Consider the following 13,732-nt stretch of genomic DNA (forward strand, 5'->3'; position numbering starts at 1 on the left):
GCAGCTTCAGCCGCATGTGTCAGGAAGAGAGGCGGACAGCGGCGAAGCGAGGAGCTGACCTGTGTCAGCTCCTTCCTTCAGCCGCATGTGTCAGCGAGAGAGGCGGGCAGAGAGCGGCGAGGGAGCAGAGGAGAAGGTAAGTTTAATGTGGAGGTGGAACGTGAATCTGGGGGCAGATGAAGGAGAGGACGGCATGACACTGGGGGCAGAGATGGAGAGGACGGCATGACACTGGGGGCAGAGATGGAGAGGACATGAATCTGGGGGCAGAGATGGGGGACATGAATCTGGGGGCAGAGATGGAGGGACATGAATCTGGGGGCAGAGATGGGGGACATGAATCTGGGGGCAGAGATAGGGGACATGAATCTGGGGTCAGAGATGTGGGACATGAATCTGGGGGCAGAGATGGGGACATGAATCTGGGGGCAGAGATGGAGTGGACATGAATCTGGGGGCAGAGATGGAGGGGACATGAATCTGGGGGCAGAGATGGAGGGACATGAATCTGGGGGCAGAGATGGGGGACATGAATCTGGGGGAAGATAGGGGACATGAATCTGGGGTCAGAGATGTGGGACATGAATCTGGGGGCAGAGATGTGGGGACATGAATCTGGGGGCAGAGATGGAGAGGACATGAATCTGGGGCAGAGATGGAAGAGGGACATGAAACTGGGGGCAGATGAAGGGTGTATATGAAACTGGGGGAGAGATAGAGGGGGGACATATAATTTACGGGTGACTGTAGGAGGATTATACTGTGTGCGGCACATGAAAAAATTAACGAGTGGGTGGAGTCAACACAAAAGTGGGCGGGGCTAAATTTGCCGCGGCGCGCTACGCACGCCGCACATTTTGTCCCTCTTTCGGTTCTTCAAAAGTTGGGAGGTATGCAGACACCTCTGTGGGAACAAGGGCTAGGGGAGTTGCTTTTTTTTTTTGTTTCTGACATGACTTTTGCAGGGGGACCACTAAGGTAACATTATACTGCCTGGAGCCATTAAGTGGTATTATACTGTGTGGGGTCCACTAAGAGGGCACTATATTGTGTGTGGGACCTTAATGGGACATGATATGATGTCATCTCATGCTAACTTTATAGGTCCAAGCTCCATCCACATGTTAAAGGACACGACTGTTGATGGCTCATAAAGTCTTATGTTTGTGTAATGACAGTCACCTCTATTACAGAAGTGTCTGACCTCTGCATAAGCAATACCGCCCCTGCTACCTCTTCTGTCACCCCCTTTACCTCATAGATTGTAAGCTCTTGCGAGCAGGGCCCTCAGTCCCAATGTGTGAAATGACTTTCTTTGTAATGTATCTTTCTGTCTGTATTTGAACCCTACAAATTGTACAGCGCTGCGGAATATGTTGGTGCTATATAAATAAAATTTATTATTATTATTATTATATGGCGACACAAATATTTATTTTTTCTATTTTCCAAAGTTTTAGATTTTTGTTAAGGTGTTAAAAAATAACAAAAGCTACACAAGTTTGGTATCGCCACAATCGTAGCGATCCACAGAATACAGTATATATAACATCATTTTGGCTGCATAGTGAATGCCCTAAATATAAAACCCGTAAGAAAATGGCATCAATGCAGTTTTTTCTATTTTATCTTTGCAGCTTCCCAGTACATTGTGTAGAATATTAAGTGGTTCCCTTAGGAAGTAAAGTTTGACATGTAAAATGTATGTCCTGACATGGCTCTATGAAGATGATGGCTTTAGGAAGCAGTCACAAAATGAAAAGACTTCAGGCTCCAATTGGGTTCACTAACTTACTGCAAGTTCCTCTGTGTGGACAGCAGGTGGCGCAGTCGTCCACTAGTAAGCAGCGGCGTGAGCTGTGACGTCCTGACGCAGGAAGACGAATGACGTGAACTTGGAGCGTTCCGTCTGCTGCGTGTGGGAGCCGCGGCCTGGACTCCAGTGAGTGCGGAGGTGGCATTTATAGGGTTAATGCGGGGATGTGATGGGGACCCGGGTGCGGGGCACAGGGCGGGATCTCAGGGGCTGGGACAGGACGGAGGGCTCGGGCGGTACATGCTGGGGGAGGGGGATGTACAGGGAGGGCAGGAGATGCTGAGTGACAGTGGCTGTAAGGTATTGGGAGACAGGGGCAAAAGCAGAAGTTGTGAGGGGTGTAAAGTATGGGGGATGGAGAGGTCAGTCACTGTGAGGAGGGGAGAGGAGAGGTGTAAGGTATGGGGGAGACAAGTCATGGCCGGAACTTATGGGGGACAGATGGTGGTGGCCATAAAATATAAGGGAGGGGGATGAGGAGCTGTAGCTGTAGGGTGGAGATAGATGGCGGCTGTAAGGTATGGAGGAGGAGGATGAGGGTTATCAGTAAGAAGACGGGTGTCTGTGGCTATAAGTAATGGGGGGGCAAGTGTCATCGCCTGTAAGGAATGGGGGGGGGGGTAGGTGTTGGCGTCTGTAAAGAATTGGTGTCGATGACTTTAGTGTATGGCGGGGACAGGTGTTGGCTCCGCAAAGAAATTGGGGAGGTAAAGGTATCAGTTCCTGTCAGAAATGCGGGGCTAAAGGTGTCAGCGAACATAAGGAATTGGGGGGATGGGGCAGATGTCGGCGTCTGTAATGTGTGGAGCGGACAGGTGTCGATGGCTTTAATGTATGGCGGGGACAGGTATCTGCTTCTATACTGTATGGCGGGGACAGGTGTCTGCTTCTATACTGTATGGCGGGGACAGGTATCTGCTTCTATACTGTATGGCGGGGACAGGTGTCGGTGTGTAATGGCGGGGACAGGTATCTGCTTCTATACTGTATGGCGGGAACAGGTGTCGGTGTGTAATGGCGGGGACAGGTATCGGTGTGTAATGTATGGCGGGGACAGGTATCTGCTTCTATACTGTATGGGGGGGACAGGTGTCTGCTTCTATACTGTATGGGGGGGACAGGTATCGGTGTGTAATGTATGGCGGGGACAGGTATCTGCTTCTATACTGTATGGCGGGAACAGGTGTCGGTGTGTAATGGCGGGGACAGGTATCGGTGTGTAATGTATGGCGGGGACAGGTATCTGCTTCTATACTGTATGGCGGGGACAGGTATCTGCTTCTATACTGTATGGCGGGGACAGGTGTCTGCTTCTATACTGTATGGCGGGGACAGGTATCTGCTTCTATACTGTATGGCGGGGACAGGTATCTGCTTCTATACTGTATGGCGGGGACAGGTATCTGCTTCTATACTGTATGGCGGGGACAGGTGTCTGCTTGTATACTGTATGGCGGGGACAGGTATCTGCTTCTATACTGTATGGCGGGGACAGGTATCTGCTTCTATACTGTATGGCGGGGACAGGTGTCTGCTTCTATACTGTATGACGGGGACAGGTATCTGCTTCTATACTGTATGGCGGGGACAGGTGTCTGCTTCTATACTGTATGGCGGGGACAGGTATCTGCTTCTATACTGTATGGCGGGGAGAGGTATCTGCTTCTATACTGTATGGCGGGGACAGGTATCTGCTTCTATACTGTATGGGGGGGACAGGTATCTGCTTCTATACTGTATGGCGAAGAACGGTATCTGTTTCTATACTGTATGGCGGGGACAGGTATCTGCTTCTATACTGTATGGCGGGGACAGGTATCTGCTTCTATACTGTATGGCGGGGAGAGGTATCTGCTTCTATACTGTATGGCGGGGACAGGTATCTGCTTCTATACTGTATGGGGGGGACAGGTATCGGTGTGTAATGTATGGCGGGGACAGGTATCTGCTTCTATACTGTATGGCGGGGACAGGTATCTGCTTCTATTCTGTATGGCGGGGACAGGTATCTGCTTCTATACTGTATGGCGGGGACAGGTATCTGCTTCTATTCTGTATGGCGGGGACAGGTATCTGCTTCTATACTGTATGGCGGGGACAGGTGTCTGCTTCTATACTGTATGGAGGGGACAGGTGTCTGCTTCTATACTGTATGGGGGGGACAGGTATCTGCTTCTATACTGTATGGCGGGGACAGGTATCTGCTTCTATACTGTATGGGGGGGACAGGTATCTGCTTCTATACTGTATGGCGGGGACAGGTATCTGCTTCTATACTGTATGGCGGGGACAGGTATCTGCTTCTATACTGTATGGCGGGGACAGGTGTCTGCTTCTATACTGTATGGGGGGGACAGGTATCTGCTTCTATACTGTATGGCGGGGACAGGTATCTGCTTCTATACTGTATGGCGGGGACAGGTATCTGCTTCTATACTGTATGGCGAAGAACGGTATCTGTTTCTATACTGTATGGCGGGGACAGGTATCTGCTTCTATACTGTATGGCGGGGACAGGTATCTGCTTCTATACTGTATGGGGGGGACAGGTGTCTGCTTCTATACTGTATGGCGGGGAGAGGTATCTGCTTCTATACTGTATGGCGGGGACAGGTATCTGCTTCTATACTGTATGGGGGGGACAGGTATCTGCTTCTATACTGTATGGCGGGGACAGGTATCTGCTTCTATACTGTATGGCGGGGACAGGTGTCTGCTTCTATACTGTATGGCGGGGACAGGTATCTGCTTCTATTCTGTATGGCGGGGACAGGTATCTGCTTCTATACTGTATGGCGGGGACAGGTGTCTGCTTCTATACTGTATGGCGGGGACAGGTGTCTGCTTCTATACTGTATGGAGGGGACAGGTGTCTGCTTCTATACTGTATGGCGGGGACAGGTATCTGCTTCTATACTGTATGGGGGGGACAGGTATCTGCTTCTATACTGTATGGCGGGGACAGGTATCTGCTTCTATACTGTATGGCGGGGACAGGTATCTGCTTCTATACTGTATGGCGGGGACAGGTATCTGCTTCTATACTGTATGGCGGAGACAGGTATCTGCTTCTATACTGTATGGAGGGGACAGGTATCTGCTTCTATACTGTATGGCGGGGACAGGTATCTGCTTCTATACTGTATGGCGGGGACAGGTATCTGCTTCTATACTGTATGGAGGGGACAGGTATCTGCTTCTATACTGTATGGGGGGGACAGGTATCTGCTTCTATACTGTATGGCGGGGACAGGTATCTGCTTCTATACTGTATGGGGGGGACAGGTATCTGCTTCTATACTGTATGGCGGGGACAGGTATCTGCTTCTATACTGTATGGCGGGGACAGGTATCTGCTTCTATACTGTATGGCGGGGACAGGTATCTGCTTCTATACTGTATGGCGGGGACAGGTATCGGTGTGTAATGTATGGCGGGGACAGGTATCTGCTTCTATACTGTATGGAGGGGACAGGTATCTGCTTCTATACTGTATGGTGGGGACAGGTATCTGCTTCTATACTGTATGGCGGAGACAGGTATCTGCTTCTATACTGTATGGAGGGGACAGGTATCTGTGTGTAATGTATGGCGGGGACAGGTATCTGCTTCTATACTGTATGGCGGGGACAGGTATCTGCTTCTATACTGTATGGCGGGGACAGGTGTCTGCTTCTATACTGTATGGCGGGGACAGGTATCTGCTTGTATACTGTATGGCGGGGACAGGTATCTGCTTCTATACTGTATGGCGGGGACAGGTATCTGCTTCTATACTGTATGGCGGGGACAGGTATCTGCTTGTATACTGTATGGCGGGGACAGGTGTCTGCTTCTATACTGTATGGCGGGGACAGGTATCTGCTTCTATACTGTATGGCGGGGACAGGTATCTGCTTCTATACTGTATGGAGGGGACAGGTATCTGCTTCTATACTGTATGGCGGGGACAGGTATCTGCTTCTATACTGTATGGCGGGGACAGGTATCTGCTTCTATACTGTATGGCGGGGACAGGTATCTGCTTCTATACTGTATGGCGGGGACAGGTATCTGCTTCTATACTGTATGGAGGGGACAGGTATCTGCTTCTATACTGTATGGCGGGGACAGGTATCTGCTTCTATACTGTATGGGGGGGACAGGTATCTGCTTCTATACTGTATGGCGGGGACAGGTATCTGCTTCTATACTGTATGGCGGGGACAGGTATCTGCTTCTATACTGTATGGCGGGGACAGGTATCTGCTTCTATACTGTATGGCGGGGACAGGTATCTGCTTGTATACTGTATGGCGGGGACAGGTGTCTGCTTTTATACTGTATGGCGGGGACAGGTATCTGCTTCTATACTGTATGGCGGGGACAGGTATCTGCTTCTATACTGTATGGCGGGGACAGGTATCTGCTTCTATACTGTATGGCGGGGACAGGTATCTGCTTCTATACTGTATGGCGGGGACAGGTATCTGCTTCTATACTGTATGGCGGGGGCAGGTGTCTGCTTCTATACTGTATGGCAGGGACAGGTGTCTGCTTCTATACTGTATGGCGGGGACAGGTGTCTGCTTCTATACTGTATGGCGGGGACAGGTGTCTGCTTCTATACTGTATGGCGGGGACAGGTGTCTGCTTCTATACTGTATGGCGAAGAACGGTATCTGTTTCTATACTGTATGGCGGAGACAGGTATCTGCTTCTATACTGTATGGCGGGGACAGGTATCTGCTTCTATACTGTATGGCGGGGACAGGTGTCTGCTTCTATACTGTATGGCGGGGACAGGTATCTGCTTCTATACTGTATGGCGGGGACAGGTATCTGCTTCTATACTGTATGGGGGGGACAGGTATCTGCTTCTATACTGTATGGCGGGGACAGGTATCTGCTTCTATACTGTATGGCGAAGAACGGTATCTGTTTCTATACTGTATGGCGGGGACAGGTATCTGCTTCTATACTGTATGGCGGGGACAGGTATCTGCTTCTATACTGTATGGCGGGGACAGGTATCTGCTTCTATACTGTATGGCGGGGACAGGTGTCTGCTTCTATACTGTATGGCGGGGACAGGTATCTGCTTCTATACTGTATGGCGGGGACAGGTATCTGCTTCTATACTGTATGGGGGGGACAGGTATCTGCTTCTATACTGTATGGAGGGGACAGGTATCTGCTTCTATACTGTATGGCGGGGACAGGTATCTGCTTCTATACTGTATGGCGGGGACAGGTATCTGCTTCTATACTGTATGGCGAAGAACGGTATCTGTTTCTATACTGTATGGCGGGGACAGGTATCTGCTTCTATACTGTATGGCGGGGACAGGTATCTGCTTCTATACTGTATGGCGAAGAACGGTATCTGTTTCTATACTGTATGGCGGGGACAGGTATCTGCTTCTATACTGTATGGCGGGGACAGGTATCTGCTTCTATACTGTATGGCGGGGACAGGTGTCTGCTTCTATACCGTATGGCGGGGATAGGTATCTGCTTCTATACTGTATGGCGGGGACAGGTATCTGCTTCTATACTGTATGGCGGGGACAGGTATCTGCTTCTATACTGTATGGCGGGGACAGGTATCTGCTTCTATACTGTATGGCGGGGACAGGTATCTGCTTCTATACTGTATGGCGGGGACAGGTATCTGCTTGTATACTGTATGGCGGGGACAGGTGTCGGTGTGTAATGTATGGCGGGGACAGGTGTCGGTGTGTAATGTATGGCGGGGACAGGTGTCGGTGTGTAATGTATGGCGGGGACAGGTGTCGGTGTGTAATGTATGGCGGGGTCAAGTGTTGGCGGCCATAAGGACTTGATTTTGAGGGATAGATGGCACAAGCTGTTACCTTGCCAGGGCCAGTCTTGGGCTATCGGTGACTCCAGACTTTGACAACCTTCTCTTATTGTCTCCTCAGGTCGTAGATTGAGTCTCCACCGCCATCATGTACTGTTTACAATGGCTGCTGCCGGTTCTCCTCATCCCCAAGCCTCTAAATCCAGCTCTTTGGTTCAACCACTCGATGTTCATGGGCTTCTACCTCCTGAGCTTCTTACTGGAGAGGAAGCCTTGCACCATCTGCGCCTTGGTCTTCTTGGGGGCCCTCATCCTCATCTGCTACAGTTGTTGGGGCAATTGCTTTTTGTATCACTGTAGTGGCAGCCAGCTACCAGATGCTGCCCATGACCCGGCGGTGGTGGGCACCTAGATAGGCCTCACCCTTCCTTTGCCCACGGATTGCTGCTTTTTGCCAGGGGCATGACACAGCTTGCACCATTGTGTCTTGAGGACTATACTGAGACTACAGGGACATCATGTTAAATGAAGGTTTTTGTGCGATGGATCTCCTTTTTTCCTGTTATCATGCACATGGAGGTGGGCAGAGACATTTGCATTACCATCCCTTGGTATTATCTGGCTGGGGAGACTTTTAGTTGTATTTTGGGGGCTCCTCCAGCTCTGGGTCTTCTGTCCATTTTGCTGACAGCCATTTTCTGATACTGCCCTGCTCATCCCATCTCACCAGTGTACATATTCAGGTGGCGTTTTGTGGGCTCCTGCATCGGTGGTGTTGCACATTTTGTAGTGAATTTAATAGATTTGCACTTGTGTATATCGGTCCGGTCCACAGAATGGCTGCCACAAGCGGAAGCAGGACACAAGTACACGTCAAGTCGCTCTTTCACCCCCATAGACAGTGTATGTGTATTCATGGCAAGGCTGCCCGCTGTTTTTGGCTGCCAGTACACTGTATGCGAGGTTGCTGTAGTCCTGTGGGTGTGTATGGACCATCAGATTTTATCCTTTTGTGTTGGGGCGAGACAAACCTGAATAAAGCTTTATTAATCATGACAACGACCTGTGTATGACAATCACTGCTAGCTATGGTCCCTCCAGAACACCCGCTCATGATGGAGATTTTTGTCTAACTTCTGCTTTCGGCCAACAGGGTATTGGTTATTATAGTTTAGGGTTATTTTTATAAAGCACAAAATTGCCCCCTGACAGGGCAGTTTATTTGTTGATGGTGGAACGGACCTCCCCTACCTATGGTAATGCGTGTTAGGCTGAGGCCCCACATTGCAAAAACGCAGCTTTTTTTTGTTGCAGATTTATTTAGGCCAAAGCCAGGAGTGGATTGAGCAGAAGGGAGAAGTAGAAGAACTTCCTTTATATTTCTCATTCCTTTTGTAGCCATTCTTGGCCTTGGCTCAAAACAAACAGAAAAATCTGCAACAAAAAAAGTGGCATTTCTGCAATATGCGGCCTCAGCCTAAAAAGCTGCTTTTCCAGGAGGGTGTGGGGTAAAGTGTGACCTGTTTGGGCATTGTCTCCTCTGTTCCATAGGGTACTGGCCTGGATGGAAGTGTAGAGGCTCACGTGCCCATTGCAGTCACCTGATGGGTACTGGTGATGTCTCTGCTAACCGGAGCTTCCTCATTTCTGGCCCTACTGGTTACAACACCAAATGGAACAGAACAACAGACAACAGGTTGTCTTGATCAGTTGCGAATGGATATGACAATGAATGTGATCTGGGCTTATCAGCTTAGCCATGATGTCCTTATCGTGGACAGGCTACCAGGCATATAACTCGGCCACCATCAGGACATCATGGCTAGGGTTGACTAAGATGCAATTAGTTTGTGTGATCAGGGTCTGCATGAAATATATTTCCATCATTTGCTCCCTAAGGGATTTTATTCAGCTACGAGACCAGTGACGTCCAGGATCTGCGACTACCCGAAAAAGTCTCAACCAGATCACAGCCACCTCTCCATTAAAGTGAGTGTCGTAAAGTGCAACCTTCGGCACTCCAACTGTTGTAAAACTACAACTCCCAGCATGCATACACGCTCTGCTGTTCTTGGAACTCCCATGGAAGTGACTGGAGCATGATGGGAGTTGTAGTTTCACAACAGCCGGAGTGCTGAAGGTTGCTGACCCCTGTCTTATAGGCATACAACTCATTCACGTGTCTGGGCGGAATCTAGATAGTGCTAAGTATGAAGGAGCAGAGCACCCCGAATTCCCCTCTCCCACGTGGTCACTATAGTGTAATGAAGGAATGTTCAAGGAAACTTCCACAATCCTAGGCACGTCTTCTCACCCCCAGAGATGACACATCACTTGGCCTCGCCGTGCCCTGATCTGCTTGGCTTTACAGGACGTGATGCAATTTTTCTGGGGGAGGAACAGAAAAGACTTGTAGTCATCGCCCATGTTCTTGTAAGACACTATCATTACCTTGTATTTCTCTAGTACATTTGGCTGATATGTAACACGTCTTCTTGGTTCAGTTATATAGTTTAGAATTATATTATAGAAATTGCTGCTGCTTATTGGAAACCGTCAACAAGTTGCTTTTAAAAGATTTATGGCCACTTAATACATTGTATATGTGGTGATGTATTGCTGTGGGATGTTCCACAGTAAAAACTTGTTGTCACCTGTCCACAGACTAGATAAGTGTCTGATATATATTATGTGTATGAGCTGGCAGGTGTGAGTATCGCTGTACTCAGATGGACACCATGGTTCCCCTTTACTCCTCCCTCACAGGACATGTTTCCCAGAGTATATATAAGTTATGTGCCAACTCCTTCAGGCTAGTATGAATAGGGTGCAATGCGCTTTTGATAATTCCGCTTTCTTTTATTCTCTGTTTGGATGACACACAACCTCATTCACTTTTCTGGTCCTGTAAAACACAGCGCTGGTGTCTGCCTTCGCCGAAAGGGGCTTTTCCCACTAATGACACTTATCCCCTGTCCTGTGGATAGGGAACAAGGGTCTACATACTGGAGGGGTCCCCACTGCTAGGACAGGGGTCCCGAGTCCCCTTGCAGACCTCCGTTCCCATTCCTTCCATTCTTTTCCTGTGGGTAAAGGGATCCCTATGAGGCCGGAGGCCCACATAGCGAAAACACTGCAGGAAAATCATGGAGTTTTACAGTCAGGGCTAAGTGAATGGGATTCTAGCAAACCCCATGCCCACTTTACAGTAAAAAACGTGGTGTGATTTTGGAAATTGCAGCATATGAATTGTACCTATAGGGAAACCGCTGGCGTCTCCATAACTGAAACAGAAAGTCCGCAGAGAACTTGTCTAAAGCACTGCAAGAAGAAGCGCGATGTGTCACCGCCACGGTTTATCCCGCAGCGCTTTTGTTTTTGCTGTCGGGCCTGTGCCTAAAAAGGATTTTCCATGTGATACATCATCAGTATGCAATCAATTGGGATCTGACATCCATTTTTTTTTTTCCCTCTAGCTGTAAAAATCTGCTACTGACTTCTATTGTAATGAATTCTGCCTCAAAATCCTCCTGAAAAAACAAACAAACAAAAAAACATACCCTATAAGTAAATAATAGGCACCCTGCTCCTCAGACCTTATATTTAACTCAGTGTTTGCTTTCACTTTGTAGGATCCTTATCAGGAAGCAAAGTTCACAAGGGCAATAAACTTTGTGTTAGAATTGGCACAAGGGTTACACAAGTGAAACTAGCACGAGGGGTTACTCAGAACACCCGGCCCTGGCACAATCCATTCCCATGATATAGATTTGTATAGGAGTGCACGTCAATGTGATGGCCGCTGCTGGGGGCCTGTTACATAGTTTGCAGATTTTCCAGCCATTATCACGTTGGTCAGCACATGTGAGATCACTTTACCTGCTGCAGCGTGGCTTAAGGGTGTATTCACATGCAGCAGATTAGTTACAAATATCCTATACATTCACTGCACCATAAGGCCTGTGAGGTTCATTACCACAAGTATTCCGCTGAGGGCGGGTTCACATCAGCGTCGGGTTTCCGTCTTCTGCCCTGAGAAACTGGACAGGAGACGGAAACCTGGCGGTCAGTTTTCAAACCCATTCACTTGAATGTGTTTGCAAAGTGACCGCCATGAGAGTCTTGTGACTCTCCGGCGAAACAATTATTTATTTATTTATTTTTTTAACTGGACACTAAGTCCTGTATGTCCAACTTTGTGTGCGGTTAAAAAAAAACAACCAGTTTCGCCGCGGACAGGCAGAAGACGCACACGGGCGATCACTTTGCAAACCCATTCAAGTGAATGGGTTTGAAAACTGACCGCCGGGTTTCCATCCCCTGTCCAGTTTCTTGGGGCAGAAGACAAAAACCCGCCGGATGGGCTGAAGCGGAGACCGGGCGCAGGTGTGAACCCCCCCCCCTTTACACACTGCAGATGTGTCGTGACTGTCGCACTTGTATGTATGGATCTGGAAATTCTCCATAGCTGGCGCTGACTGCGGTTATGTCAGTCAGCCGGGTCTGGCAAAGGATGCAACGGGAAGGAAGGTGAGCAGTGTAACATCGGCCACTACCTGGGGTATTCCCATGACGCTTGTTCACTAACCTGCAGGCTGTTGTGATCTCTTCACTTCCTGCAGGGTTTCACTTGCACGGGATTGGTTGTAAATGAATTACCACAGTGTGAGGCTGATGTAGCAGAGCTGGATTTGAGTGCGTTTGCATTACATACAGAGGTAATGGACTCCCTATCTCAGCCCTTATCAGCCAAATTAAATTAAACTGACTGATAAAAGCTCAGAAATCCCGCAGCTCTCTCCTCCCCATCTGTGTCATTTAAGTAGCAGAGCTTCTCAAACAGCTCAGAGCTCCCAGCCCCTCCCCCCTGAGAGCAGGCAGCTACATCACTTGACAAATGAGCAGATAATCCCAAGGGTCATAGAAACGGAGTGTAAACAATTAAGTGAATAAATTAAGATAGCGGCCAAACAAAGCAGTTTTGATAAATCAATGTATTTAGGAAAAGTCTTAAATCCACATAGACTAGCAGTATAGATAGGAGCCGTGTGATGGGACAACCCCTTTAAGGACTATAGAACAGACATCCTGGTGTCTTTCCAAGTGTCTCTCATTCTGCAGACTGTCTGATACAGCAGTATACACTCACCGGCCACTTTATTAGGTACACCTGTCCAACTGCTCGTTAACACTTAATTTCTAATCAGCCAATCACATGGCGGCAACTCAGTGCATTTAGGCATGTAGACATGGTCAAGACAATCTCCTGCAGTTCAAACCGAGCATCAGTATGGGGAAGAAAGGTGATTTGAGTGCCTTTGAACGTGGCATGGTTGTTGGTGCCAGAAGGGCTGGTCTGAGTATTTCAGAAACTGCTGATCTACTGGGATTTTCACGCACAACCATCTCTAGGGTTTACAGAGAATGGTCCGAAAAAGAAAAAACATCCAGTGAGCGGCAGTTCTGTGGGCGGAAATGCGTTGTTGATGCCAGAGGTCAGAGGAGAATGGCCAGACTGGTTCGAGCTGATAGAAAGGCAACAGTGACTCAAATAGCCACCCGTTACAACCAAGGTAGCCAGAAGAGCATCTCTGAACGCACAGTACGTCGAACTTTGAGGCAGATGGGCTACAGCAGCAGAAGACCACACCGGGTGCCACTCCTTTCAGCTAAGAACAGGAAACTGAGGCTACAATTTGCACAAGCTCATCGAAATTGGACAATTGAAGATTGGAAAAACGTTGCCTGGTCTGATGAGTCTCGATTTCTGCTGCGACATTCGGATGGTAGGGTCAGAATTTGGCGTCAACAACATGAAAGCATGGATCCATCCTGCCTTGTATCAACGGTTCAGGCTGGTGGTGGTGGTGTCATGGTGTGGGGAATATTTTCTTGGCACTCTTTGGGCCCCTTGGTACCAATTGAGCATCGTTGCAACGCCAAAGCCTACCTGAGTATTGTTGCTGACCATGTCCATCCCTTTATGACCACAATGTACCTAACATCTGATGGCTACTTTCAGCAGGATAATGCAATGCCATGTCATAAAGCTGGAATCATCTCAGACTGGTTTCTTGAACATGACAATGAGTTCACTGTACTCCAATGGCCTC

The 13,732-nt window shown here is 48.7% G+C and overlaps 1 protein-coding gene across 2 annotated transcripts; it reads left to right on the top strand.

Moving 5' to 3' along the window:
- The first annotated feature begins 1,846 nt into the window (after positions 1 to 1,846).
- Positions 1,847 to 8,678, top strand: BLCAP (BLCAP apoptosis inducing factor). Of its 2 annotated transcripts, none has more exons than XM_075277449.1 (2): positions 1,847 to 1,942; positions 7,741 to 8,678. In XM_075277449.1, the coding sequence occupies exon 2, from the start codon at positions 7,768 to 7,770 to the stop codon at positions 8,029 to 8,031; it is 264 nt and encodes an 87-aa protein (XP_075133550.1). In that variant the 5' UTR covers positions 1,847 to 1,942; positions 7,741 to 7,767; the 3' UTR covers positions 8,032 to 8,678. The 2 variants fall into 2 exon arrangements, with proteins under 2 accessions (XP_075133550.1, XP_075133551.1); XM_075277450.1 differs by having other exon boundaries at positions 1,925 to 1,946.
- The last annotated feature ends 5,054 nt before the right edge of the window (positions 8,679 to 13,732 follow it).

The sequence above is a fragment of the Leptodactylus fuscus genome, chromosome 6 (genome assembly GCF_031893055.1).
Source record: "Leptodactylus fuscus isolate aLepFus1 chromosome 6, aLepFus1.hap2, whole genome shotgun sequence".
Taxonomy (NCBI): Eukaryota; Metazoa; Chordata; class Amphibia; order Anura; family Leptodactylidae; genus Leptodactylus; species Leptodactylus fuscus.